This window comes from Chlamydotis macqueenii, chromosome 9, assembly GCF_036417535.1.
Source record: "Chlamydotis macqueenii isolate bChlMac1 chromosome 9, bChlMac1.mat, whole genome shotgun sequence".
Taxonomy (NCBI): Eukaryota; Metazoa; Chordata; class Aves; order Otidiformes; family Otididae; genus Chlamydotis; species Chlamydotis macqueenii.
In genome coordinates, this window is record NC_141564.1 from 9,241,384 (window position 1) to 9,268,490 (window position 27,107).

Genomic DNA, 27,107 nt, shown 5'->3' on the forward strand with positions numbered 1-27,107 from the left:
TTTACAGGAAGAGAAGATGCTTCTCCTTCCCACCCCAGGAGTGATTTGCAATAACCCGAATCTCTGGAAAATGTCCAAATGAAATTAATTCTCTTTGAGCATTTCAATCAAGAATGGCAGGGATGTATTTTATTGAATAATCTAGTTACTGTAACATGGATATTTATTTTTTTGACATTTTAACACTTTTTACTGTAAAGAGTGGATTGTATTTATAGACACACAGACTTGTTGCAAAAAAAAAAAAAGTTCAGAAAGCAAGCACATTGCAGAGAAACATCCTGGGAGTCCTGCCTGGACAGCTTTGTGTACAAACGCAGGGGGATTCTCTTGCTGCTTTCACAGGGGACCAGGCCTCGTGGCCCTGAAGATTGGAGAACAGATCAAGAAAACGAAACCACTCAGTCTTATCAAGTGAGGAAGCATAAAAAGACCTTACTATAGGGTAACCTGTGAACAAAGCATATTCAGTATAACCAGCTGGGTCATTTTTAATCAGAAGGTGGACATGTTCCTGGAGAAAATTGGTACCGAGGTGCTAACATCCAGGGTCTTCTGAGTTGATACATCCCCAGGAATGTAATAGTGGGTTTTATTTTAAGGATTTTTAGTTTCTTTTTTTAATCAGCATTTTGTTGTGAGATCCTGCAAATGTATTCTAACCTCGTCCTCTTGAGAATTGGTATAAGAGCACTTCTTAACATCGTCCTTGCTTCCCTCTGGCAGTGTTGATCTCCAGTTGAGCAGGGAAACCTCTTTCAGATGCAGTGTGCCATTTCCCAGTTTACTTCCTCCTCTTACCTCCTGTCTGTTTCAGTCAGTCAAAGAAATCAATCAAATCAGTGTTGGAAAAGCAAGAACTTGCAAACCGTGGAAAGCACATTCTGCAGAGCCTGAGCACTCTTCTGGGGAGGAAACTGGAGATGCCTGTACTGGACTTGGAGAAACAGTCTCTCACCTACAACAGCATCGATAACCAGCAGAGAGCTGTATGTTGAGGGGGAAGACTGGGAATCATTGGCCTAGATAAGAGGGTCAGCCCTGCTATGTCTCCTTATTCACTGTACATTCTTGAAAGCATTAACAGCTGCCTGCCCTTCATGTCAGGCTTTCTGCAAAACAGGTTGCACAGGGAATCTTGATGGTGGCTGTGGCACAGCTGTGTCTTGGGTGTACCCTGAGGCCTGTTTCTCCTTCAAGCTGAAACTCTGCAGGTGAAAGTGAGGACAGTACTGGTATGTGACAGGCTGAGGCATTAGCAGATGAGAAAAATTTGTTTTCTGATAGAACTCATAGTGCCTTCCCTTCAAACACTACTCTTCTAAATCTAAATATTTAAAGAGAACAAAATGATAGAGCACGTTTACCCCCCCCCCCCCACCTTAGTTATGTCCCTCTGCAAGAGCTTTCACTCTGCCCTTCCTAGCGTGCTGGCTGGCACAGCTGTGCCACGCACGTGGGGCGCACAGCTGCACTGCTGGGTGCTGCTCTGCAGACTGGCACACCAGCCTGAGATGAACGGCAGGAATGGACCATGGACAGGTACTTCTGTTGCTTTGTGTGTTTACATTTTATGTTAAAATATTGGTTTGAATTTAACTGTGGTAATTTATAGCCTCATGGCAAAATGAAGGAAAATGTCTTACTTATAGAGAGAGCAGTATTGTATGAGTTAAATTATCCCATATTTTTAAATTTTTGTAGCTGGACTACACACAGATCTTAAGTTATGATGTTATTTTATTATTTATTATCATTTCTGTAGATCAGAAGGTTGGCTTCACCGCTAGCACAATTGTAATCTGTTTGTGTGATGTTACCTTCTCCCTGGTCGCTGCAGGGGATGGGAGCAGAGCTGGTCTCAGCAGCTGTCAGTAGTTGCTGCCTGTTGTGATTTCCAAGGATGCTGTTATACTGGGGCAGAGAACCTGTTAAGGCTGGTCTGAGAGGGATGGATGCAGTCAGCCCCGTGGGCCCTGTGATATTCCTCGTGGTCGAATCTGCAATTTGCTCATGTTGCCGGTAGAGTTGGCAGCTCCTGAGCTGGTGGGGAATGGTGATCAGGGAGCGAGTGGCTTTTGAATTGATCACAAAGTGAATAACCTTCACAAGATCCCCAGGCAGGAGCATTGAAAAGGACAAGCTGAGAGGAAGGCAGTTGCTCTGGGCATCAGGGGTGGCCAGCAGTGGATTGGCATGGTGGATCACAAGTGCAGGACCAAACAGGCTGCTGGAGAGGAGAGGGAGCAACCAGCTCACCCCTGCCTGCAGCAGCAATACTCAGCTCTGGATGGAGGCAGAATGCAGAGGGGAGTGAAGCTCTTTTCTGTCTTGTTTCTTGTATCCTCTCTCTTTCCACCCCTCATTCCTCCTCCTAAATGTTATCTGTCTCTTGGCCAGCAGCAGGAGGAGGTGGCGGGGCCAGAGATAGCTTTGCTGTCATGGTGTGGAAGAGGTCGTGCAGATAGTTACTCAGGGAGCTGGAGGCTGAGGTGCAGGAACTTAGCAGTGGAGAACTGTGTGCACTCCACGTGCACACAAAGAGCAAGACCAAACTATGTGTAAATGTCCACCACAGCAGAGGATGCCAGGCCTCACACCCCTGGAGAGACTCCGCTGCTCAGATCTGCCAGGCTTCCTGAGCTCCCACAGGCAGGGTTGTTCACTGACTGTGGGCAGCGCCATGTCAGTCCAGTCCATGGCCCTGCGGTGCCCACAGCCTGCGGGCAGCGCTGGTTTCTGAGGGCAGCCCTACTGCAATAGCCCAAAGCAGAGCTGCCTCCGGCTCAGGCCTGTCGGAGTCTCCGTGCAGGGACTTTGGTCTGTGATCATTCAGTCCCTAACAAAAAGATCCCAAGAGGGGTTTTGGTAGCTGTGGTCTCTGTTTAGAGCTCCTCCACCATGTGATGAAGCTCCTCTGGGCTTGCAGAGATGCACAGAAGCTTTGATATCTGGGCTTTTGGGACCCTTCTGGGCCAGCTGTCTGGGTGTGTGCTGATTCCTCCCTGTCCTTGCCCAGGGATGTGCTGGCCCGTTCTGCAGCCTGGAAAAACAGAGCTGAACCCTCCAGGTTGTCTGCTGCCTCACCTAGCTCTAGTTTTTTTTTTACACGCCCAGGTCATTGCACTGTCAGGGTCCAGCGTCGCTCCTCCTAACTGCTGCCTACTATGCAGCGTCCCGCTGGGACTGCCACTAGGGCTGCCTCCCCTTGCCTAAACATGTAACCCTGTACTTGTGGAGGTGTAATCGCAGCCTCTCCCTGCACACGCAGCTTGTGCCCTTGGCTGTGTGTGGGCAGGGGTGGCTCAGCAGCCCCCCGTGAGCCCGGGATGGTTGCTGTCAGTTCTGTGGGGGGTTATATAAGCATTTTCATTAGTGAAGCCTACCCAGAATTGCACACAGACGTGATCTCCACGTTGCTGTGGAGTGGGTGCCTCTGCCATGGTTCCTCGCACTTTATGCTGAGAGGCATAACCGGCCTGCTTCCTCTTCGCAGCGACACCGCATTTGCAGGACAGAAGTAAACCGTGGGTTCCCTTTTCAGCATCCCAACTACCCTGATCCAGTTCCCATGGCTGCTGACAGCTCCTGAACACTAGCCTAGATTTTCTCCCAGAGCTGAATGTTGCCTTCCCCACTGTCGTGTTAAGTAACCATTTCATCTTGGCCCTGTCCAGTAGTGTTCATCTCTCTCCTCCCTGCTCTGCGGATTCCTGATACAAACTTGATTTTTTTTGTATTGAACAGTGTACAGTGATGGAAACAAGAATGACTATCAAAGCAAACAATGCATGGAATAAAAGCCAGTGTACTTCAATGCTTCTCGGGCTGGTCTGGTGATCTGGGAATGGTTTCTCGTGTACTTTGGGATGTCACGAAGCCTTTTAATAACATTATGTTAGTGAGCAGCTTGTTGTTACCTGTCTCTGAACACAGCTGAACTGGAACTACTGGGAGCTCCAAGTAGCAGAGCAGAGGCTTAATTGGACACACATAGCCTGCCAGCTATGTGTCCACTTTGCTCTTGTCAAATGAGTGATTTTTGCAATGTGAGCTGGGGGATTGAACTGCAACCATGACTTCTCGTCCTGGGAACCTTGCTGTCCGACTCAGTTCCAACCCTGCTGGTGGGGAAGGTGCTAAAATGGATGAAGCATTCACTCTGTCGGCTTTCTGAGTGCTCTGGGGTCTCCTATCCGCCCTCTTCCATGCCAGAAAGTTTACTTTATCCTCACAGTGGAGGACACTCATGGACAACAGAGCAAGGAGGTGCAAATACCAAAAACGCAGGAACATCATATCATCCCTGAGGGCTACTGTTCTCCAGCAACTGGGGCAGAGCCTACCTGCTTATTTGGAAACCTTTTAGTTATATGTAAGCATATGTAGATTTAAAGGTGTTTCTCAATGACAAATCACTTTCAGCCAGGCACATATTTTTTTTTTTTTCCCCCGCCTTTAGCCTTTGTGGGGAGTAGCGGCCACTGCCATGGAACAATCTCATGCGTGCTGACATAGGAATGATACATTCAGGCAGCTCATAGCTGGCCCCAAAACCTGAATGCTTACTGAACATCTGAAAGACAGACGAAGTCTTCTACAACTGTGCAAGCTCTCCTGCAGAAGGTAAAAGGACCCTGAAACATAGTACTTTTTCTCAACTGGTACTTGTGCTACCGCACCTAACAGCACAGAAGTGCATGGTTTGCCATTTTAGGCCAAAAATGCTAAATAAGTTTAGGTTTGGAGAGGGCAGGGTGAGGAGGGAGTAGGGCCTGGCTGGGGTTGGGAAATATTGCTACTAGAGTGGTGGTGAAAAATAGGTAAAGCTTCTGCAGCTCAGCACAGCCCTGTGTGCTGTGGACTCCTTGGTGCCAAGGGATGAGGCTGGGCAGAAAACCAGCCTGCCTGGTTCTCAGAGCAGGCAGCAGCTGTCTGCTGCCAAATCAGTCACACCATTGAGACTAGCTGGACTCGCAAACCTGGACTTGTTGGGAAGTGCGGGAGCCCAAGGGAAGCCTGTGACTTGGGCTGGTAGGGGGACCACAGGCAGTGCAGTGCTTGGCCTCCATGTTCAAGAGCTGGAAGGGACTAAGGGGTTCTGATTTGTCTTCCTCATGGGATGCTAATACTCCCGATTATTTTTTTTCATTGCCAATACATTTGCAGTGGGCTGGCAATACCCTGATGCACACTGGAGACACAGGCTAATTGAAAGGAAACAGGCACATTAACTGAAGTGTTCACAAAGCCCCTGTATAGCGCTCTCCGTGCAAGATACATGCACAGTTAAACATTCATTAAAAATAAAAACCTCACACCTCCTCTTAGATGAGAAGAACGATTAAAAACTGCAATTGTCCTTGGTCCATGGTGGCACAGAGCATGCAGAATATAACCCACAGGAACAGAGACCTGCGGCTTTTGTGACGCAGTCCCCCACCATCTGGGGCATCTGAGCCATCACAAGCTCTTTTTGCCATTGAGTAACTGAGCATGCTTGTCTTCGTCCAGCTTGAAGTGGTTCTTGCTGTATTTCTTGATGAGAGTCCCTGGTATCAATGCTGCCACAGCCATTGCAAGCAGTTTGAGCAGCGTGGCCCAGGAGAAAATGGCATCCAAAGAGGTGATTTGTGACAGAATGGCTCCTGTCTGCACACAGATGAAGTTATATGGCATAAGACCTGAAAGAATCAGAACCAAAAAAACAACCCTGTTAGCAACCCCTTGATGTAAAAGCAGCTCAAATGTGTCCTTGCCCAAGGCCAGACGCAGGGGTCTGCATCTATAATGGAAAGAATGGGGTGTGATTCAAAACTTTGCTGCATTGGTGACACACACATATTTGCAAAATGCTCTGAGACCCTGGAGTATAAGGGTGGGATGAAGGCAAAGAGTTGAATGGGGCAGTCACAGTTACGACCCTGCCAGTCTGCCTTCCCCAGCTCAGCGTGCTTCCCAAGGCTGAGCGGTGAGGAGAGAGGCAATGTCCCGCTGCCCCCTCAGACGATCTCCCTAGGCCTTACCGATGAGAACGGAGAAGAAGAACTGGGACACAGGAATGTTTAAAATGGGAGCTGAGAGATTCAGAAACCAGTTTGGTGTCATGGGAAAGAGCCTCAGGAACAACAAGAAGAAAAATAAGCAGCTCCTGTTCTCTTCTACCTGCCAAGGGAAACGTTCCAGATTATTTCTGCTCTTCAGATAGCAGTAACATCTGAATGTCCACGATACTAAAATGAATGTAAGTTTTCTTCTAACATGCCACAACAAAACATCAGTCCAGAACTGATGAAAAGTGGCAAATTTATGTATATATGGGAGCGTAATGGTGAGACAGCCCCTTCCATACAAGCAGTGAAAATGGGATGTAACCTGAATGAGAGATTGTGAAGTCAATAGCAGAACCACCTCCAGCTGTACAACACAGCACAGGATGGGTGGAGGCAGTTCTGGAGCACAGAGGCTTCCCAATCAATGCATTATCTTCCATTTTCCTTGGGATGTGGGATTTTCCATGCACCCCCTTTGCAAACAGGCTTGCTCCTGAGAGAGCAGTCCACTCTTAGCTTGTGTCAAAGGAGGCCCCTAACTGAGCTGATGCACGTATTCATTTTTTTACTAAGTCAACCCAAAAGGCAGCCTCAACTGGGGGCATTCCGAGTGCCTGCCGAACCAAGCCTGTCCTTACCTTCCTTTGCAGCAGAGCCACTTTACCAGGAAAGTAGCTGACGACGAACTGCTTTCCGAACGCACCAGAGAGCAGATAGCAGAAAGTGGCTCCCACAGACGTGAGGACCGAGCACAGCACCAGCCCGGTCCAGGGCCCAAAAAGCGCTCCAGCCAGAACGTTCTGCCAGGGCACAACGTGGAGTCAGAGCCCGTGGGAGGGGACACACACACACGCGTGTCCCCTCAGCCTGGCTGCCTTCAGCCTCGGGCAGACTCGTCTCGTCCAGGCAGAGCCGCGACTCCCCTAGCCAGGCACTGACCTTGCACCCAGCCCCAGCAGGCAGCGCCTGGTCCGGGACGGGGGGCAAAGGGCCCCTCTGAGGGGCTCGTACCGGCTCCCGCCTCGCACCCCCCGGCCCGGCCTGGCCCCGCCGCCGCCCTCACCAGGAGGCTGGAGCCGGGGATGGCGAAGCTCTGCTTGTAGAGGTAGGCGGCGCAGAAGAGGCCCAGCGCCGCGCCCCGGTGCTGCCGCTCGTAGTCCCGCAGCGCCTCGGCCAGCTCCCGCAGCTCCTCCAGGTCTGACGGGAACCGCAGGGGGCTGAGGGGGGGAAGAGGGAAAGAACGCGGGAAGCCCCGGAGCACCGGCCCGCCTCACCGCCCCCCCCATCCCACCCCCGCGCCCGCAACCCACCTGCGCGCCTGCCCCGCGCTCAGCCGGGCCGACAGCAGCCAGAGGGCGGCCGTGGCGGCCGCGAAGACGAGCAGCAGCCCCGCCAGCCGCCGCCACATCCCGCGCTGGGCCCGCCGCTGCCCCCGCCCGCCCCGCGGGACGGGACGGGACGGGACGGAACGGAACGCGCAGGCGCGGGGCGGGCGCTGCGGGCGGGACGCGGCCCCGAGGGCCCGGCGGGCTCCTCCTCTGCCCTCGGCCCTGCCGCGGGAGCGCGCTCCAGAAACACCCCGCGCCGCGGTTGTTTTGTCACTTCTGCAGCCGCGTTTATAAATCTCTGCGGGGACACGAGGGCCCCGCCGCGCTGTCGCTTGGTGTCCACAGAAGGCGCCGAGGAACCTTCCGGTGAGTTCCCGGTGTGGCCGTGAAAACGTCCGCCACGTTCAAACACGACACGCTTGTGCCTTAGCTCCTGCTCCAGCACGGGATGGGCCTGAAGGTTTTTTCGGTGTTCTCCACCAGGACAAGGTCGTACCTGCACAGCTGCGGTCTGCGTAAAAACAGCGAACGTGAGCCAAAAGTGAAAAATCACCCTTTTTGTGTCATCCCCCAGCAACTCTCCCAGCCTGCTGCAGGCTTTTGTAAAATAAGTCACATTTGCAATACAACTGGCTTGAAGTCCACCTCACTTTATCCCTTACCGAGGCCAGGGATATCTTGACTGTATTTTCATTCTGTTCTACATTATTTCTGCTTTTCCTTGTGGGGAAAAGGACAAACCAGCAGGCAAACTGAGGTACTGGCTACGTAGTCCAGGGTTCCCTTTAAGCCGATCTACACTCGTGTGTCTATGGAATGGGGTGGTCCTGTGTGTTCCTGCCAATTCCCTGCTGTCAGCATTGGGGATTCTGCTGCTGCCCTGAGCTGAGACCAGGCATTGATCTGGCTTAGAGCTAGCCCAGCTGAAAACCAGAGGAAATACTTAGGCTTTCACCTGGGGCCATGTGAGCATTAACCCTGGCACAGGGAAGGAGAGAGGGCAAGACATCCCTCCCTGTGGCAGTGACTGGTTAATTAATGGTGTTAAAATAGTCATGAAACTACTCATAGCCTGTGGCAGGCCCTCCTAGGGGAGAGTGGACAGCCTCTGATGAAATGTTTGGGTATTTGCATCTACTTTAAAAAATATTAAATATGGAGCTGGGGCTGGAAGTGACTGTGGTGATGTAGGACAGGATAAGGGGAGTGTCAGTGAGGGGGAGCTGCAGAAGGACTTTGCTTATTTTGCTTATTAGTCATGCTCAATCTTTTTCTTGTTCCAAGGCTAAGATAAGGGTAGCAGACCTTCATGAACTGCAGAGAAACGTGTTCTGCTGCTCTGTCTTTATTTTGTTCCACCCTTCTCACTCTGTGATGTGCAATCCTTGTTTTAACCCAAATTTAAAGTATGTATGGCTTGATGTCCACATACTATTCTTGCACACAAGGTCAACCTAAGAGATTTTGTACTCGCTGAGCTCAAGCAAAGATCCTGTCCTCCAAAGGTGCCCTAAAAATCCGTGAAGTTTAAGGGTAAGACCGTAGAGCAGACAGAAGTTAACAAGGTGACTGAAGCAGCTGTAGACATCTTATCGGCAAAGGACCTGGTAGGTAACTCATGATGTTGTGGGGAGTAGTCAGTGCTTTGGGGCATAGTGGCCAGCAACTCGCAGTTACTAGAATTCCAGAAGTAAATGATTCTCCCTGTTTGGCTGGAGATAGAAACTGACTGGGATGTAAAATGTGTATTTGGGGTTGGACATCTGTATTTCCCTGAGACTTGCATTTACCTTCAGTTCAGAGTTCAGGCCTGGGCATCTTCTCTGCAGCTACTCAAAGGTCATTTTCCTGACCAAAGGTTAAAATGTCAGGCCATGTCAGAGTCAGACTGCTAATTACGTGTTTTCAGAGCAATAAGACAACCTCTGTGTTCAAGTAGGTACTCAGCTATGGGATTTGTGTGCACGCACTAAAGGCAGAATTTATTCCCAAGATATGCGTGCAAGAATTATTAAATGTGAAATAAATATAATTCTTCCAGACAAACTCAGCCAGGTCAGGCATCTGGGAGATTCATTTACTTCTGTCCAGTTTGCAACAACAGAAACGGTTTGTAAACCTCTGCTTACCTTTCTGGATTTGTAAGTGACCGGAACCTCATTTGGAGAATCCTGAGTTTGAATTTTGGGCCAATAACTGATCCTGTGGAAAATGTCAGGGAAATTCTTTCTACGTTTTCAAAATCCTGGTCGAATCCAATTAGCAAAGTGATTTGGTTGTACTGCTGAAAGGCTGCAGCTTCTCTAAAGACAGAGCAGACAAGGTGTCAGAGAGTCACCAAGGGAATAGCACCATTTTTAATAGAGTCAGTATAATATTAGAAACAGTGTTGGGGGAGAAGGAGGACTGAGTTTATGATTAGTTTCTGTTTTACAGGAAGTGGGTGTGGATTCGGGTCTCCAGATGTGAACCTGCTCAGCCACTTTTTGGGGTGGGAGTTGGCACACAGAGGTCTGATGCTGTTTGCTCTGGTCCCAAACCAGAATCCTCACTGTGATTCTGCTTTGAACCTGAGTGGACTAGACCCAAATCATGTTCGTACATGGCTGGTTGTGCAGACCTGACCACTGAGTCATCCGTGGAGCCTGCAGAATAGCTTGCTCTATGCACAAATCTGTTGGCAATGCTGTATGGCAGAGGTAGCTTGACAAATGGAAGCCTGTACCTTGAGGGTATTAATGCCCCTAACTAAATTTCTGGTAGTTCTCTTCTGGCAAACAGAGCAGAAGCGTCTGTGAAACAATGCAGAGTTGACCAGAATTAATGGAAAGTAATCCAGCTTCTCAGGATAGGAAAACAGCACAGGCTTAAGACGGGGCTGGGGTTTGCCCTTCCTACTTTTTGACAGAATGGCCAGTTCCAGTTTGAGATACAGATGAAAACTGCACCAGTCTTGGTGGTAAAGCAGCAGAGCTGTTTGCGAGAGCGCTGTGGCCACACAACACGTTCTTTATATAGCTGGTTGTACGGCCATTTCAGGTTTCCCTTACGAAGGTGAGGAGTGCTGATGTGACAGGAAGCGTATCCCAGTTGCAACACACAAAACGACTGGCCTTGTTTGGAAGTTTTAGGAGGCCTGACAAATAGGACAAGTTTTAACCTGTCAAAGGTGTTTACGACGTGCGTGTGTAAGCATGCTGCCTGGTGTGCTGTCACGCGCTCGGCAGAGCAGGGTGGTCCTGTTGTGCAACCCCAGGGAGCTATGCAGATTGCTCCAGTGCAAGCAGATACGGCTGAGAGAATATGCACTTAGAAACACTTGGGGAAACTAGTTGAGCAGGACTTGTTTGGCTGAAGTGTGTTTAGATCAATCAGGAATTTGCATGTCCACATAAACACCAGTCATTAATTTGCCTCTCCAAGTGGAATAATTGATTTGGATGTTACATATTCAGGCTCAGGTTCATCCCAGCTGCCTGGGCACTTGGAGCTGGAATGGAAGGGGAAGGAAAGAGGGGGAGATGTGTTTTTCCACTTGCTTTAGTGGAAGCCTAGAACAACTGTGCCGCTGGCTGAGATTGTCCACCTCAGTCCTTAAGATGGCTGAGAAGGGCCCAAACCAAAGGGCTGGGCTGTCAGCTGGTGTGCACTGGGAGAGCCTGTGAAAATCACACAGGGCCAGGAAAGCCCTAAGGCATGTACGCTATCAGGTATCAGCAGAGAAATTAGAGGAGAATATCTTGCCTCCTCCCAGATGCAGTTGTACCAGTGATTTGCTAACATATACAGATCATCATATTCTGAAGACTTACGGATTAACTTTAGATTCTGCCTTCTTCCCAGTTTCATCAGCTAGTACAATGCTGAAGGAGCCTCTTCTGGTGTCTTTGTTCCATGTAATGATATCCACAAAATAGTGATAAACTGAGGTGAGAGAGAGAGTGAGCGCGGTTAGATTCTGCACGCTCGCTCTGCTTTCCAGGGTGGCTGTGTGCCTGTCTGGGAGCTGAGCTACAGGTGGAGGATGTCTTTCCCCCATTTGCTCGTCTGACACAACCCATTCAATTTAACTCTAAAATCTCTTTTTCCTTCCTGCTTGCCATCTCCTTTTGCAGAGACTTCTAACAGAAATATTAGCAGATGCCTGAGAAAGCACTACAGCAAGGGTTACACAAGTGGCATGCAAGATGGTCTCTCCGTACAGCTTTCAGCACACTGCCTTTCACCATTCATTGTCAGATTGCCTTTTCTTTCTCCTGTCTGCCTCTGATCCCCTTCATTTCTGTTCTCAGCATCTTTCATTTGTCTTCCCTGTCACAGAGCAGAATTGTCTGCTCTTTACTCTGATCTGTAACTCACTGAATTCACTTGTTGACCAGCACTGGAGCTCAGGCCATAATCCCTGCCTGTGGCTCGGTATGTTGGTGATGATGAGGGTGAAACCGATTTTTCACCGATTCCCCCTTGCCTGGGCCCTTTCCCTGTGCCTTTCCCTTTTGTTCAGGGTAGCTTTTTTACCTGTTCAGCTCAGAGCGCGTTTTTGTCTCTCATCGTTCCCGTACACCTCTTACTTGCACTAAAGAGTGGTGTGTTGTTTTGAAACACTGTTTACGAACTACCCTTTTGTGGTTCATTTGCATGTTCTCAACACATTTCCTAGCATTGTAAGCAATATAAGCCTCTTCTTGCACATCTCTAGTGAGCAGTTGACTGTCACAGCACCAGGCAGGTTGGCAGGGAAGGAATGTAATGGCAAGAGTGCAGATGGACACAATTCTATCCAGCAGACACTGGCTTTGTTTCTAAAATGCTGGCTATGAAGCCAATAGCAACTAACTGGCTCTGCTTGGCTGTTGCTGAAGGAGGCCAATACACAAAGAAAAATCATTGCAGGAATCTTAGTCACTTACTGCAAAATGGCTCTTTGTCCGCTGTATCAAAAAACATACTTGTCACTGGATGGCTCTGTTTTGTTAAATAGCTTTTCCATTTATGGGCATAATAACCTATAGATGACAGTTTGAAAATGAAACAGAGGGTTATTGCACAGGTATATAAGCAACTGAATAGCTGAAAATAAAGCAAGCGTTTAGGAAACAGTATATTGCTTGCCAGCTTCAAGGTAGTACTGTGACACATGCGCCTGTACTCCATAGACTTATTCCAGGGCTTGATTTGTGTACCTGCAGCCAGCTGGGTGACTCGATATGCCTGGTTACTGTTCAGCACTTATTTTAAGGTCGATCTTTTTCCACATCTGATATCCATAGTCAAGAAGGATTTAATTTTGCAGTGCAGAATGAAAATCAACTCCTCAACTTTGGAAGTTAAACTCTGGAAGTGTCAAAGCATCAGCATTTCAGAAATGGCAGCCTGAAGCTGGGTTGTCACATCCAGGCTGAGGCAGCTCTGTGGGTCAGTTACAAAAAAGCAGAATACCCTTTGTTCACCCCTCTCTGCCATTCCTTTTAGAGTCAGAAGGGGTCTGTGGTGCTGAAAATTTCTTAGAAAATATTCTGTTTTAGCAAGAACATGCCCCTAACCCTCAAACTAATGGACTTTAATTCATTGTTTCTTTGACTTCAATGTAAAGATCCCAAATCTTGTTTTGGCTTTTCTAGTTCTGGATCCTTTACATTTGAATTTCTCTTATACTTCATTAACATGATGTGACTGTACAGAGAGCAAGGAGAAGCCAAGGAGAGACCCTCTCAAAAATCTCAGTGGAAATAACTGATGTGCTTTTGCACAGCATGGTGTTGTGTTAGTCCTTTAGCAAAACATTTGTCACACACAAAGTTACAGTAGTGACGGTCAGCTCTGTCAGACACGTGTACTCAGGGTGTGTTTATATTCCCTGGATCCTTACCTAGGATGGGGCATGGCATAGGCGAAAAAGTTTCGCAGCTGGTACATCTGCCATTCCTGTAATTTCTGTAGGAGTCACAGGGGTACGCGGTGATATTGCAGCTCTGTCTCAGGGACGACATGAACAGGAAAACAGACCTCTGGTGGTCACATTTAAAATACTGCAATCCTTAATCATACACAGGGAAGAAATATTTTGTTAGCAATTGTCATGCTTCAGGGAAACAGTATTAATGCCCTAGCAAAAAAGGACACACCAGTGGACAGTCACTGACCAGTCTGAACACAACAGATTGAACTGGGGAGCACTGGGCTGTGGCAGAACAGTAAGTGGGCGCTAGCCTCTCCCTTTGAGTGCACTCAGCTCTGCCCATGCCTACTTTACTTTCCTTCTTGTCTTTTTTTTCGGTTTAAAAATCTTATATGTTTGTATTGTTACTGTAGTTCTAGAGGATCCAGCTATGGATCCTGCTCTGTCTCAAGTGTTCTTTTCTCTCTGAGCTCAGGCCTCACAGCAGAATGTTGCATTTTTTTGCACATGACTTTGCCATTTTGGTTTAAAAAACTCTTTAGAAGGACGTAACTAATTATATGAGTTGTTGCTATGTAGATTCTTTTGGGTCTGATAGGGGTTGAGTTCACATTACTACCTTTCCTTCTATAAGGTATCTTCTTCACCCAGCTTTCACAAAACCAGTTCTGCTGTCAGGCTGGAAAGGATAAAAGCTTTCTTGTGTTAAAGACTAGGGCTCTACCTGCCAGACAGCACTGTTGGCCACTACCAACAAAGGTGCATTGGATTTGATATAACAGCCTACCCCACATTCATCCTGAACCTGTTTTCTGAACAGGTTCTTGCCATAGCTAGTCCTTGGGGTTTTCTATGTGTTCTAAGTAATTAAAAAAATATATATATATCTCCCACAGGTTTTCTAAACGTAGTCACAAAATGAAAGCACAAATCTACCTGGTTACTTTTTGCATGGAAAATTAATCCCATTTGCATGTGTGACAGAGAGCAGAAGGATCACTGCTGACTCATACATCTGCCTGGTACACATCAGCTACACTCCTGTTATGTCAGTGTGCCACACCAGTGCTGGGAAGAGATTTTTGTCATGGCTTTCCCAGAATATGGTTTTCATGTATTTTCTAAGCAGTGATGATTCTCTGGACTTCTCTTTTCTGATCGGAAATGTTTTGTCCGTGCTTGTGCAATTCAAGGCAGAACTGATTACCAGAAAATATTGTCAGTGGACAGCCAGGCTGGTCGGTCCCACCGTTGGGGTAGAAGTCTATGTGGCCTAGTGCTTCTGTGTAACCTAGTCCTGACAAAAGAAAATATCAGGGGTGAGGGGAAGAGAGTATTAAATTGTAAAATGCAAAGGAAGGAAACATAAGAAACAAACTTGAAAAAATAATAGTTATTTAGTTCTAAGATGCCTGCTTGTGCAGGATTATTAAGGTCATTCATCTGTTTAGTCAGCAGGCCAAACGGTTGTCACCCAGCTGTGTCATCTTAGCAATGGTATCAAATACCTAAAATAAGTCTGTGCATGTGACTGTACAAAATTTGGCTTTTTGTGTCACTGCATGTGGGAGAGGAAAAGGGATGTGAAACACTGGCTGTTGCTGTGCTGCTGAAGTCTGAGTTCTTGGAAGGGCTTGGAGAAGACAAGAGGCAGCAATGAGGTGGGAAAGCCAAGTGCTGGCGGTAGGATGCCAGTGGGAGCGGAGCGGAGGGTTTGCATCACACTGCTGGCCTGGCTGGTGGATGTGAAGGTTTGCTGTGTTGGGAAAGGAGAGGGCTGAGGGAGATGCCAGATTTCTCCCAGAGGAAGGTTTAGCCCACGAGAGGTGGGATGAAGACTGGAAGCATCATGCAGGGAGCCACAGGGTTGGAGATAACTGATGTGCTGTGCAAGGGATTGTGCTGTGTGAGTTGCTTTTGAGATGCTTCCTGCTTGGCGGCAGCCTGACCTTGCAGTGCGGCGTTAATGTGGAACTGCTCTGGCAGGACTGTGTGCTGTGACAGCAACAGGGTCTAAGTCCTTGTACTTCATGGGGCATGAGACTGTAATTGTTATAAGACAGCATCATGTTTTGAAATGCAAATAAAACTGCAGCTCCCGAGGGAGTGCTGATGACAACATAACATGGGCAACACAGGACCACAGAGCCCTTCACAGCATCGGTGAAGGAGACTGCTGTCCTCCTGCGCCAAATTAGCAAGGATCCCCCCAGCACTGCTGCCTGTTAGATCCCCTGCTTTCCTGTGCTCCCCATCAGTCTCTAGGTTTCCTTGTAATGGTAAAGAGGAGAAATGTCACATACCATCGGTGTCTGAATGAATGACATCAACAAACTGTGCGTCTGTAGGATCCAGCCTCTCACTGGGTGGCTGTCCTCTGTACAAGGGACCCGCTGGGTCAAGGCCTGCAATGCAAAACCACGCGCGTGGCATCACTTCAGCACTGTGCAGCTCACACCGCTCATGGTGGACAGCTGTACTTGAAGCAAAAGGATCGACAGGAGAAACGGCTTACCTGTGATTCTTCCAAGTGTACCATCAAACATCTGTCCCACAAAGCCAGAGATGTGTGCTCCCAGGCTCACTCCTATCATGTGGAAGGAGTCAAGTGATGCTCCATCAATCTGAGATTTAAAAGGACTCATAGTCACAGATTTTAGGCATGTGAAAGGCATAAAAAATATCAGGAAGAATGTAAATTCATCTCCCTGCTTTTCCCACATTTTCCCTTGGTGTGTTCCACTTTGTGTAAATATTCCCCCTTTGGACAGTCCCACAGCACAACCAGCACTCATGTTTAAGGCCCATATCTGAGAGAGCTGTGACGAAGACAGTTCAGGCAATGGTTGTATTTTCCTGGGGCAGTGACTACAGGTGTGTACAGGAATGAGTATTCGTGGGCCCCGTGCGTACAGCTCCAGTTGCCCGCATGTGGTTCTTGCAAGGTGTTAGCAGACATAAACGATCCCAGTGATCCAGTGTCATCATTGCCTGTGCCTGTGCAACAGCACAGAGCAGCTGCGAACTGTAGCTGATTCCCGTCAGCTGAGTTTTGGACATACAGAAAGTGGAAATAGAGTTTCTGTGTATGGGAAAACATGTCTGTAGAGTTTTATATCCAGAAATGTAGAGACTTAGAGTGTTAACTGAATATAGCAACAAAATACCATCGGACCAAGTCCAAGGGTAGAATTTGGCACTGCACTATAGCTGCACTTCCAAAAATTAATGCATTCCTTTTTAGGAGTTTCTTTTCCCAGACATCCTGCTGTTTTTAAACACTTCCTTTGTGTCCTTTACATACTGTGTGTTAATGACTATATCACAGTGTGAACGCTCAACTTACCAACATTTCGTCAATAAGTTTCTTCAGAATCTCAGCAACTTTTTTGCAATTTCTGGAAGCATTACTGTAGATGAGAGTTGTTGCCCCCTGGTTCCAGTCCACAAGGATGACGTTCATGTCTTCTGCAGAGAGCAGGAGTTGTACCAAGTCAGGGATCCAGACTGGGGTAGAGCCGGTGAGTCGGTATCCATGGATGATGAAGGTAGTTTTCTTGGTCACATCTAGATACTTGGAGGCTGTTGAATCGAGTTCTTCAGCACAGTTTGGGTTCTGTCTGGTGTAGAGCAGCAGCTTCACTTTCAGGTCTGTCCCTATCAAAGCGTTGCCAAAGCTGAGCGCTGTGAATGCAGGGCATGTCTCCCCGGGATCTGAAAAGAGCACAGTGTGGCAGTCTTGAGGTTAGCACCAATGCGTTTGCTGTGACCTTTTCTACCTGTCAGCCCTGCACAGGTACAGGAACTTATGTTGTGAGCTGTTAGAGCCAGGGCTGCTCCTTTCCTCTCCATCATGTTCGTGACTGGAGTTACCCTGAAACTTAAGTTTTCTTGTCATGTTGGAACAAAGACAGCACGTGTACCTTCTCCAGGCAGCATTCCCTGAAACAGCACAGTCCTGCTTCCACTAGCAGCTGGGAGATGGCATGGACTCTCCCCAAAAATCCCACAAGTGTGAGGAAGGTATTAGAGACTGACAACTAGAATGGTTGCTGTATTGGTTTGAGAGCACACCCAGATTCTCTGAGCAGGTTCTAGGGTAAGGAGATATCCTTGTGGTTTGTAACTCCAGTCTGGAGCTGACAAGCTGCAGAGGATCTTGCTGTTGTGAGGGGCAGCTCAGTGCTTCATTTATGTTTGCAGATGCAGCCTGCTATTTCAGACTGCAAAATGGGACACCCTTTGACTGCACGAGATATGTTACTGATATTGCTTTATACACAGCTGGAGAGTAACTGAATTTTATGTAAGTGCTGCTTTGTGGGACAATCTCTGCCATTTGAAAGCCTGTCTTTGTTCCTTGCTTTTCCAGCAGAGCACAGGCTGAGCCTTCAGAGTCCAATACAATCTCGAACAGGGCACGGGCAGGGAATGGAATAACTGTCTCCAGACAGACACTGCTTATGAAGGCCCTTCCAGGTTTTGTAGCCTCCTCCTGGCTCACAGTTTGTTTTCCCAAATCCCCTTGATCTTATTGAAGAACCTTGTGGGAGAAAGTGTCTTTCTCACACATATGCCCTGGGCTGTGATAATTGTTCAGGCTGCAGTTGCTAGAGAAATCTTCCTGATCTTTGTTGCTTAAAGGCCTGTGCATTAGGTAGAATGGATTAGAAAACCTGCAGCTGTAAGCTAATTGTGCTCTAGCAAATCTCCAATACTCTATTTTAATTTCTAAATGATGAAACTCTCAGTTTCTATGAGCAGCTTTCCCTTTTCTCCTTCTGCAGAAAACAGCATCATGAGAGTGAAATAAATGCTCGGTGCCCAGCACATAAAATAATCTGCTCAGTTGCCATAGTTCTGCTAATTACTTTGTAGAAGCCCCAGGAGCTCCAGAAATAAAAGTTAATAGGCTAAAAGGATGTTGCAGTTAAGTCAACTGGATATTTTAAATTGCTACCATAAATTCAGAAATAAATTTTAACATTTGAAATCCATGGAGTCCTTCCTGTATAAAGCTTATGGTAAAATATGAATAGTGGAACAGGAGCTGTGGAAAATGAACCCTCAGCCAGGCCCAATGAACATCGGTTGAAATCGGTGGCCTTTGAATTGAGCGTCTTCTGCCTCTGTAATGCTTCATCCAGGGCTCCCAGGGGCAGTGTGACTCTGGGCCCTGCTTACAAGAGTAAAAGTGACCTGGGTGGCTGCCTCCTGACCAGCTTGCTCTTACCACATTCTGGTAAGATGCTCCATAGAAACGGCAGCAAGAGTTCTCCTACGACACTGCTCATGTGGAGATCTCAAAGTAACTAGCAGAGAAAAGAAATAATTTTTTGCTGATATACACCAGCATACACAGTGATACTTAACAGCTGTCCTCTAGGTGCTACTGCAGCATTTTAAAAAAATTATATTTATTTTTTACTAATAACTACAAATTGCTTTAGTTATTGTATATTATATAGTATTGTTAATCATCTTTACTGCCATGAAGCTGTAGTAATACATACAAAAATGCCAGGTAAAAATTACTTCTATATGGTGCAATATTGCATTGATTGCTTAATTTGTTTCTATATCTCCTGCATTGTGCTGAAACTTGCCTAGAAGAGCACTATGTTTGTCACCAGAACAGCCCAAACCTTCTGGTAAAGAAAACCTTTAAAGAGCTGATCACCATTTGCTGATACCTAACACAGGAACTGTTTGAAAAGCCTTATAATATCTGCACCGAGTCTGTTAGATTTGTTCTGTTTTGATTAACAAAATCAGATCAGTGCTAATAGTGGGGGGAAACCTGCCAGCTTATCTTCTGGCAGGCTGGTGCACATCCCAGGCTCATCCACCATGTGTTCCAAAAGCTGACACATGAGGACAGCCAGTTATCCTAGCTTTGCTCTTCATTCTGATAAGCACAGTGAATCCTACCCAAATGGCTGGAAGTGTCTTTGAAACTCCAGCGTGATTTCTCTGATGGGGCAAGAGGCTTATTGAGATTAACTCTGCAAGCAAATAAGTGAGGTGTAAACTTACACGCTGGCACTCTACTTAACCCACGTCCAACAGACCACTTCCCTCCAGGAAAGGTGAACAAACGTGGCAATTAACCCAGTGTCCCATTAACCTGCTTCCAGCCCTGTCTTGGCCATTAGCTTGCTGAATTCACTTTTCTCCCTCTGCTCAGGTTTCTGATAGGTAAAATAGGATGGCAAACAGCAGTTTCCTGGGCAAGGCGCTCCGACATCTGAGCACCTGTAGCAGGGGCATACCAATCTGTTAAACCCATGTTCCTATGTGGGAGCTGCACATCTTTTGTCTTGAGCTTGAGATCAGCCTCTGGGGGGCTACTGCAGCAGGAGGGGCGCCTTCAGAATAACTTGATTCTGAAGGTACATATGTGTATATATATATATATATATATATATATATATATATATATATATATATATATACTGAAGTTATATACTCCCAGATGGGAGCGTTGCGGTCATGAGAACGGTCTCAGGCAGACTCTGTGGTATTTACTGCAGTCAGTGCTACTTACAGCCTGCCTTCCCAGGTGTGTCTTGTTCCTTTCTTGGACATGGGGTTTGGAGGCTTTTTCTTCATTCTGTCCTGGATGTTCATCCTATGGACAGGCAGGGTTTGCAATAGTGGCATTTTGGGGCTGTGATCTTGAGGCTGTCTGCATGACTAGAATAGCAGCTGAATTTTTTAACTCCACCAGTCTGTCCTCTTGCAAAATGACATTCCAACGGATTTTCACTTCAATGGGTCAGTGGTCACTTGGTCAGATTTGTAGTTGTCCTAGCTGTGGTCCTCAGGAGACTGTATTGCCACCCAGAGCCCACGAAGGGAGCTGCTCACCCAGTCAGCACTGGATGTCAGATAAGCGTGTTGCTGCTTCTCCGTCTGTCTGCAGTTTCACTGACAATCAAAACACTGTCACCTTGCCTGGGCTTTTTACAGTGTGTTTCAACAGACTGGTCTTATGCATCAATAATGAGTCTTCAACTTTAAGCACACTTCACTTCCGCACAGCAAATCTCAGTTGCATTAGTGAAGATTTCCATCGCTTTTCCACAGAGAGTGTGCCCTCTACCTCTTAAAATGGTCTCCAGTATCTCACTTGGGTTTCCTTGGTGCCTTTTCACACAATTCTTTTTCCACTTCTTATGACTACATTCCCTACAGGATATTTAACAGACTAAGCAAAACACGACCCCAAGATTACTCCAGAGAACCTGATGAAATACAAGTTAGTATTTATAATAACGTTTGGTTTTGGTTTTTTTTTTACTCCTGTTTCTTTTCCCTACAAACCAGAGAGCTACAACTTGACTTGCTCCCATGTGTACACTAACACAAGGCAGTACATTTGTTTATTGCTACACAGGTTGATTCTTGATAGGGCTGTGCGGGTGTCAGTGAAGCTTATTGTTCATAAATGGTAATTCATCCTTTGCCTCTGTCATCTAAGACACTGTTGAAAAGAAATGATTCTTCTCTCAAGATTTTGAATATTTGCAGTGTCGATGGATAGTACTTATAGAAGAGAAATGTTTGCAAAGTGAGGAAAAGATAATAAAAATGACTTCTGGTTTTACATTTGGAACTCTTAGAGCTGACTACATTCATGTAACCAGTATAATTTGCTTTGCCAAAATAAATAATGCTAGTGAAAACCCTATGCAGTAACTATAATGCAGAAGGTAGATATATTCCTATTTCTGCGAGACACAGAAAGTGTGCTATATTTGACAAAAACATTAAAAACACACAGTTGATTCCTTACCTGTTTTCACCCCATGCAAAAGGTAGATGAACACGACACACAGCCTCCGCATATGGACTTCCACATGGAACTTCTACAGGTAAAAGATTTTAAGGATCTCAGAATTTCTTTGGCATGTGTCTGTCTCTGACAGCAGTTTGCTCTCTTTTTCTGTCAGTAACAGTAGGTGTGGTGAAAGGAGGAAGTTACCAGCCAAGAAATTAAGATCAGTCTTTAGTTATACAACTAAAGCTTCTTCTTAAAAAGGTGGGGCACCTTCTATTCTACCAAGTTTCCTTATTTTAAATATAGTTTGCCCTGGGGAATGACTAATCAAAGACACAAATGGTTTGGTATCATGCTGTAAGCAGCAGTTTGACTACACGTGTTGAAATGAAGGAAATTATTGCATGTCTATTTGTCTTTTGCAAAGAATGTCAAAAGGCAGCAAAGAATGTAGGTGTCTGCCAGTCTGATAAGCATCTGGGCAGGGCCAGCACTTGGTTTCACAGGGCCCTATGTTGGGAGCATTTATGACGATCTCTACTCTCCCGTGTCCCTCTGGCTTTCCTGAGCACTGTAGCCCAGCATTCCTTCTAACCTGCGAGACCCCGTCACCTCAGGCAGGAGGCAGATGCACAGCATGATGTGACAAAGGGAAGGTACCAGTTTGAGTCAATCTGGGTCTCCACTGGGCTGCCAAGCAACTGCTGTTTTGGATGACGCTTGTATATCTGGCATCCTCACCACATTTTCTTGCAGACCTGCTGGAACTTCATGAATCCAGCTCTAATTCAAGTGAGAAAGGCTGTTTTTTTTTCCTGCTGGATGGGAGAAAGAAGATAGCAGATGCACAGACAACTGTCAGGGGCAGGAAAGGGAGTCTGAAATTGGAGCTGGAAGATCTAGAGGCAAAATTGGAAAGATGAGGGTGGTCGAGAAGAGAGAGCAGGGATGGCTGCTGGATAGGAGCTGTGTGGTAGCTTTGCCTAATGTTTCCTTAGCAAATTCTTCTAACATAGGCCAGGGAAAGGGAAAATGAGGAGGACCAGAAACACCTCATTAAGCATAGGCTCTGTTCCCCCCACCCCGGTGATGATCCAATGAGGAGCCGAACTATTACAGTTCCCAGCTGCATAGCTGTTTCTTTGGTTTGTGCTGTAGGTATTAAGCTTTTTAACTTTGATAATTCTTGGGCTAATCCTTAACTCTGCCTGCTGGCTGTCTGTAGCTCCTTCTTGTTCAGACAAGTGCGTGCTGCTTGTCTGCTGCAGGCACGGCTTACACCTCAGACAGAGGAGCGCACCTAGCAACGCATGATTTTTACACAAGCACCTTGAACTCTCTGTCCTCGTGCAGCTCAGCAATCCCAGTCTCACAGGACATGTGCTGTGCTGTGATTCCATTTGGTAATCAAACAGGCAAAAGTTGTTTTTTTGTTACTTTGAAGAGGATAAACATTGAGAAAAGATACCAAAAAACTTCTGTGGAGTCTGGGAGCTGCAGGCTCCAGGGAAGTGCTTTTTCTGATACACTGGCAAGAGAAAATAATTTGAAACATTGTTTTCCTTCCAGTTCCTTTCTCACCTCTACCAGTAATCCTAAACTCTGTCAAAATATTTCCTCCTTACCAAGTTCTGCCAGTGGTGTGAAGGAATCGGTCCAACAATGAAACAGGCAAGATGAACAGAAGGCTTTTACCTATTGCAAAAGACATTTGAGAATCAGAGATAAAATAAGATCAAGAAATCAAGAGGGCCTTGCCTTTCTTCTCAGCACAAAAAGAGGTAACAATTTATTGCCTGAAGCTAAGCACCACTTGTTTCTTTTCCCATCGCTCTCCTCAGATTTCCATTTCCCGTCTGAGACAGCTCATCCAAGTGGCTCTCGGTTCAACAGGTCATCCACTGGGACTGGCAGGCTCTTCCTTGTACTCTCAGTTCTCTCTCAAAAGACAATTATTTTGAGTAACTACCATTTTAGCATAAATTAGAGGTGTCTGTTTACAGTACATGTATTGGCAAACATACCCAGGATGGCAGCACTGGAAACGCCGTCCGCCGCCACCATCAAATCCTGAGATGAGGAGTTCAAATAACCACTTGCGTTTACAAATTACTTACAGCTCTTGAAGCCTGTTGACCAATCTTTCATGCCTGCCCCACACAACCATCCTCAGCCATGCACTAGTTAAAGATAGTAACAACTGACTTACAGTTATTTGGTTTTTGTACACTGAACTCTACCTACAGAATACACGGGAATACTTACTGGGACATAAGCCTTCAGAGTCAGAAATGATCCCATCGTGAGCTTTAAAATCAATAACACTTGAGACAGTAAAAACTACTTCTTTTATCACATGTAGAAAACATTTTAAGATCAGAATTGGCACCAATTTAACAGAAGATAGGCAATAATTTCACATCAGAGAAACATCCTGGTATTAGCTCTGAGGTGTCAGGTAGCCATTGTTATTTCACACTCATTACAGAAGCATTTTAAACTGTGTTTGGTCACTGTGAGCAGAACCATTGTTTTGAATCCGAGCCTTTTTCAGAAACGTTGTTTCCTCCTTAGAGAAGCTTATGACAGCGATGGTCAGCTGAAAAATATTTTTCATATTGCATTCATGCATCCACTGCATGAAATCTCACTGATTCACTAGTTTCCTGTGGACGGAACGTTTTCATGGAGATACTGGAGAGCCAAATCTGTCCACTTCATTTCTTGCTCTTTCACAGACTCAGTTGTGCCACCATTGTCTTGCTCTGGTTCAGGAAGCTCATTCTGAGAACAAAACAGAGGTACAATGCATTCCACACATAACAACCCTTCCTGAAAGGAGCAGGTTACTAAGACTTCATATGGATAAATACCAAAATCCACAAACGAGACCGGAGGGTGCATCTGAACAATATATATCATACATACTGATCCACTTAAAAATATTACTAAGCCCAGTTGTGAACAATATTTTTTTCACATGAATATGGTACTTAATCTGAAAGGTAAATTGGTTTTCCAGGACCCTGGGGCCTTGCTATACACTCAGACTGCACATGCAGTGAAGAAGAATATATAGAAAATGCAAATTAAGTAAATAATATTCCACTACTTGTTTCCCAAAGTGTTTCTTTTGCTGTTGCCAAGAATAAGGATACTGAATTTTTATAGCTGTTATTAAGACAACTGGTTCTGTAACATGTCACTTTTCTATGGCAGGTGAGAAATCCTTCCTCTTTCTACATGCTGAACTCAGGTGTGGCTGTGCTATATCAACACTACAAGTCAGAAACCCCTACCAGGTGCAACACAGAGCTGCTCACAACAAAGTCAGGAGGAAGTATAGTTTAACAGAAATTTAATTTCCTCTCCTAAGATTATTTGTTCTGTGTTGCTGTATTGGTGCAGTCACACAGAGTGTGTGTTATTCTGCCAGATACAATTGGGGCAAGAATTCTGAGCTCTAGATCTCTGGAAATCCCAGCATGAGCTAAATGCAATTTTTCGGTTTTGAAAATAGCGTATGATTTGAGCCCATTTGGGTTCATAGGAATCTTTCGAGTGAGCACTGGATCAGATGCTCAGGACAGGCTCAAATACCACTTTACAGCCATTCTGTTTGCTCCTTTATAATGCTGCTGAGTAAGCCTCCTGTGCATTCGTGCTGGCTTTTCTATGCGACCAGAGCCAATGCCATCCCCGGGGATCTTTATATCCACAGTCAGGCCTTTCTTTCTATTGTTAGTTGATGAGGCTTCCTGCTCTGAGGCTGCCATCTGTATGCAACTGTAAGTAGCTCAAGAGATGGCTATAAGGAAAGAAACAGTAATGTTTCTTGACTTGGACACAGGGTAAAGGCAAATGTCAGCAAGGAACTAGTTTATAATATTTGATCTGCCTAATAAAGTTTCTCCCAAGCAAAGCAGGGTTTGGGCTCTCATATCTCAGAATCACAGTTCTCAAGCCCAGATCTTGGCAGGAAAACTTGTGTGCTGTATTTATGGATTTTGGAGGTGTGTAGCTGCTCCTTGCCGTCTCTGAAAAGACAGTGGTGTGAAGGCTAAAGCTTGAGCCATGTCACTGGCAATATGGAAATATCTCTGTGCTAAAAGAAACAAGCAGCCTATCAATGCTCATGATCTTAGCATGACTGCTTTGTCAGTGCTAGCCAGGCTGAAGCTTGTGTACCAAAGAGAACAAGGAAAGGGAGAATCCTCAGATACCTCTCCCTTCCCTGGTAGTTTCAAAATGGCTAAGGAAGGTGTCAGCATGGGAGATCTGAAGCTTCAACTCTGAGCTTCCCCGGTAGCTTTTTCCCAGCTGCACCTCTCCGGCCTTGTGGCTGTACAAGCTGTACGCTGGATGAAAAGACAGCTGCCATGCGTGGGATGCAGCACTACCAGCAAGAGTCCCACTGCAGATGCCAGTTCGTTCACTACTATCCTTCAACTGGCAACAGCAACAGTGTATTTGGAAAAGACTGATCAGGAAGACATCTGAAAAATTTTCAGCTTGTTTTAATGGAATTTCAGAAAGTGGAAATAAAGTGTAACCAAGACTGCAACTGGCAACATGAGACTGATCCTCTCTATTCAAATGAACTGGGAAACCATTTCAAACACTAATAACATGAAGGGGAAGCACAGGGAAAGGACAAACTTCTCCCTGATGCCAAACCCGGAATTGTGTGATGGGAAGGACGCTTCACTTCCAAGGAGATTTGGCAGCTGGTCAGCAGAAGGGGGAGAGAAACATCCACGTCCTCATATGCACACAGGAATGACTGGCATATAGGGCAGAAAAAGAGTGAGTCAGATCCATCCCGGGAACCTTCTGTACAAATTATCTGCACTGCAAGCAATACTGTCTCTGCCTTTTCTTGGAAGGGGCTGTGATAAACACACCAGTCTTAACTCAGATTGATAAGTAGCAATTCACCTACCAGAGGGATAGCCACATCCTCGTACGGCAATTTATCTTCTCTCCATGCATCATCGATCAAATCCAGGATTCTGCCATCCCTTTGCACTTCGCTGTCCATCCTTGTAGCAGGCGAATACAGCTAAACCTGTGACACAAAGCAGATTCTGTTTCTAACATCCACACCCCCAACCACGGAGCTGGAGTTTGGACTATGGGCTTGCTCCAGTTTTTTATCCAATTTCTATTAAGCTTAAACTTTATGGAAAACCTTGATTTTCCTAATCCACTCAAAAAGAGGTTAGAACCATAGGAGAACTACTTCATCTGAAAAGAACACTATCAAACTGAATTGCAGACTGATTAAGAGATTTACATGTGTTTATAGGTACTGAGCTTTAGAAATCTCTTTAGATGAGCTTGTGACCTAGAGCTCCCCTGTCCCCTCTAACTCTGTCCAGAGCAGTTGCTTATTGTTTGCTGCCTACTCGCTATCAGTCCCTGATCAGTGCCGTAACTCACCCACAGCTTTACGAGTCTGGGAAAGAGTCGGAACAAAGCACACAACAGAACAATGGCACACAAAATGTCGCCAAGACCTGAAGTCCAGGAACCTGGTAAAACAGGAGAAAAATAAGACCTGTCTTCCACCCTCAGCTCCTATACTGGTTCGAGGGGTTTCTTGCGATCGTTTGATTAGTACTCTGCGCTCCTCGAAATGTCCCCTCAGGCGCTCGCCCCTCTGTGACTCCTGTAGGACATCACCCAGCAGCAGGTGGCTGGATCGCGCCAGGGCTGGCGATCACCGATCTTTATTTAAAACCAAACCCGGCCTGGGCCTCTCGGGAGGGCGCAGCAGCCGCTGGGCCACGCCTGGCTCCAGACCTACACGGAGGCCCCCGCGCTGGGTGGGGACAGGCGGGCAGGGCGGCCCCGCCTGGGCGCTGGGGGCAGGCCCGAGCACATCCCAGCCCCGGTAACCGGGGCGATGAGGCCCGTTGCCCCTCCCGGCCGCTGCAGCCCCGTGCCCCTCCCGGTGCCCCCTACCCGCAGCCTACCCTGCCCATCTCCGAAAGGCGGCCTCGGCGCCGGCACTGCGCAGGCGCAGCCCTGGCGCAGGCGCA

At 46.7% G+C, this 27,107-nt stretch overlaps 4 protein-coding genes across 6 annotated transcripts in view; 1 reads left to right on the forward strand and 3 right to left on the reverse strand.

The window, feature by feature from the left end:
* The window catches only part of MAP3K13 (mitogen-activated protein kinase kinase kinase 13), a 55,223-nt gene extending 51,406 nt beyond the window's left edge, over nt 1-3,817 (forward strand). Inside the window, exon 16 of the mRNA XM_086754416.1 lies at nt 8-3,817. Within this exon, the coding sequence (XP_086610542.1) occupies nt 8-44 (37 nt within the window). The 3' untranslated portion in view covers nt 45-3,817. The remainder of the gene's footprint in view (nt 1-7) is intronic.
* A 1,418-nt stretch (nt 3,818-5,235) lies between these two features.
* TMEM41A (transmembrane protein 41A) lies at nt 5,236-7,498 on the reverse strand. The gene is made up of 5 exons (XM_086754417.1): nt 7,364-7,498; nt 7,117-7,270; nt 6,692-6,853; nt 6,027-6,165; nt 5,236-5,684 (listed from the first exon to the last, which is right to left on the reverse strand). The coding sequence occupies exons 1-5, from the start codon at nt 7,459-7,461 to the stop codon at nt 5,464-5,466; spliced, it is 774 nt and encodes a 257-aa protein (XP_086610543.1). The 5' UTR covers nt 7,462-7,498; the 3' UTR covers nt 5,236-5,463.
* A 52-nt stretch (nt 7,499-7,550) lies between these two features.
* On the reverse strand, nt 7,551-23,476 carry LIPH (lipase H; the record flags this gene model as incomplete). The annotated part of the gene is made up of 10 exons (XM_086754524.1): nt 7,551-7,892; nt 9,511-9,684; nt 11,194-11,305; nt 12,292-12,387; nt 13,251-13,418; nt 14,488-14,577; nt 15,584-15,685; nt 15,796-15,904; nt 16,627-16,994; nt 23,329-23,476. Coding segments are annotated over 10 exons (1,452 nt in total), but the record flags the coding sequence as incomplete, so codon positions are not given.
* Nucleotides 23,393-27,099, reverse strand: ANAPC13 (anaphase promoting complex subunit 13). 3 transcript variants are annotated; one of them, XM_086754527.1, is made up of 4 exons: nt 27,042-27,099; nt 26,506-26,597; nt 26,006-26,131; nt 23,393-23,847 (listed from the first exon to the last, which is right to left on the reverse strand). In XM_086754527.1, exons 3-4 carry the CDS (start codon nt 26,102-26,104, stop codon nt 23,722-23,724), a joined length of 225 nt encoding a protein of 74 aa, XP_086610653.1. In that variant the 5' UTR covers nt 26,105-26,131; nt 26,506-26,597; nt 27,042-27,099; the 3' UTR covers nt 23,393-23,721. The 3 variants fall into 3 exon arrangements, with proteins under 3 accessions (XP_086610653.1, XP_086610654.1, XP_086610652.1); XM_086754528.1 differs by lacking the exon at nt 26,506-26,597 and having other exon boundaries at nt 27,042-27,096; XM_086754526.1 differs by lacking the exon at nt 27,042-27,099 and having other exon boundaries at nt 26,506-26,646.
* Nucleotides 27,100-27,107: the final 8 nt, after the last annotated feature.

What these genes read in the sequence shown, in the direction of transcription:
- TMEM41A (XM_086754417.1), bottom strand. Translation starts at nt 7,461, where the DNA reads ATGTGGCGGCGGCTGGCGGGGCTGCTGCTCGTCTTCGCGGCCGCCACG. An exon ending in TCCCCGGCTCCAGCCTCCTG is followed by an intron (nt 6,854 to 7,116) that starts GTGAGGGCGGCG and finishes GTGCCCTGGCAG; the next exon opens with AACGTTCTGGCTGGAGCGCT. An exon ending in TGGCTCTGCTGCAAAGGAAG is followed by an intron (nt 6,166 to 6,691) that starts GTAAGGACAGGC and finishes TTCCCTTGGCAG; the next exon opens with GTAGAAGAGAACAGGAGCTG.
- ANAPC13 (XM_086754527.1), bottom strand. Translation starts at nt 26,104, where the DNA reads ATGGACAGCGAAGTGCAAAGGGATGGCAGAATCCTGGATTTGATCGAT. An exon ending in AGGATGTGGCTATCCCTCTG is followed by an intron (nt 23,848 to 26,005) that starts GTAGGTGAATTG and finishes TTTTGTTCTCAG; the next exon opens with AATGAGCTTCCTGAACCAGA.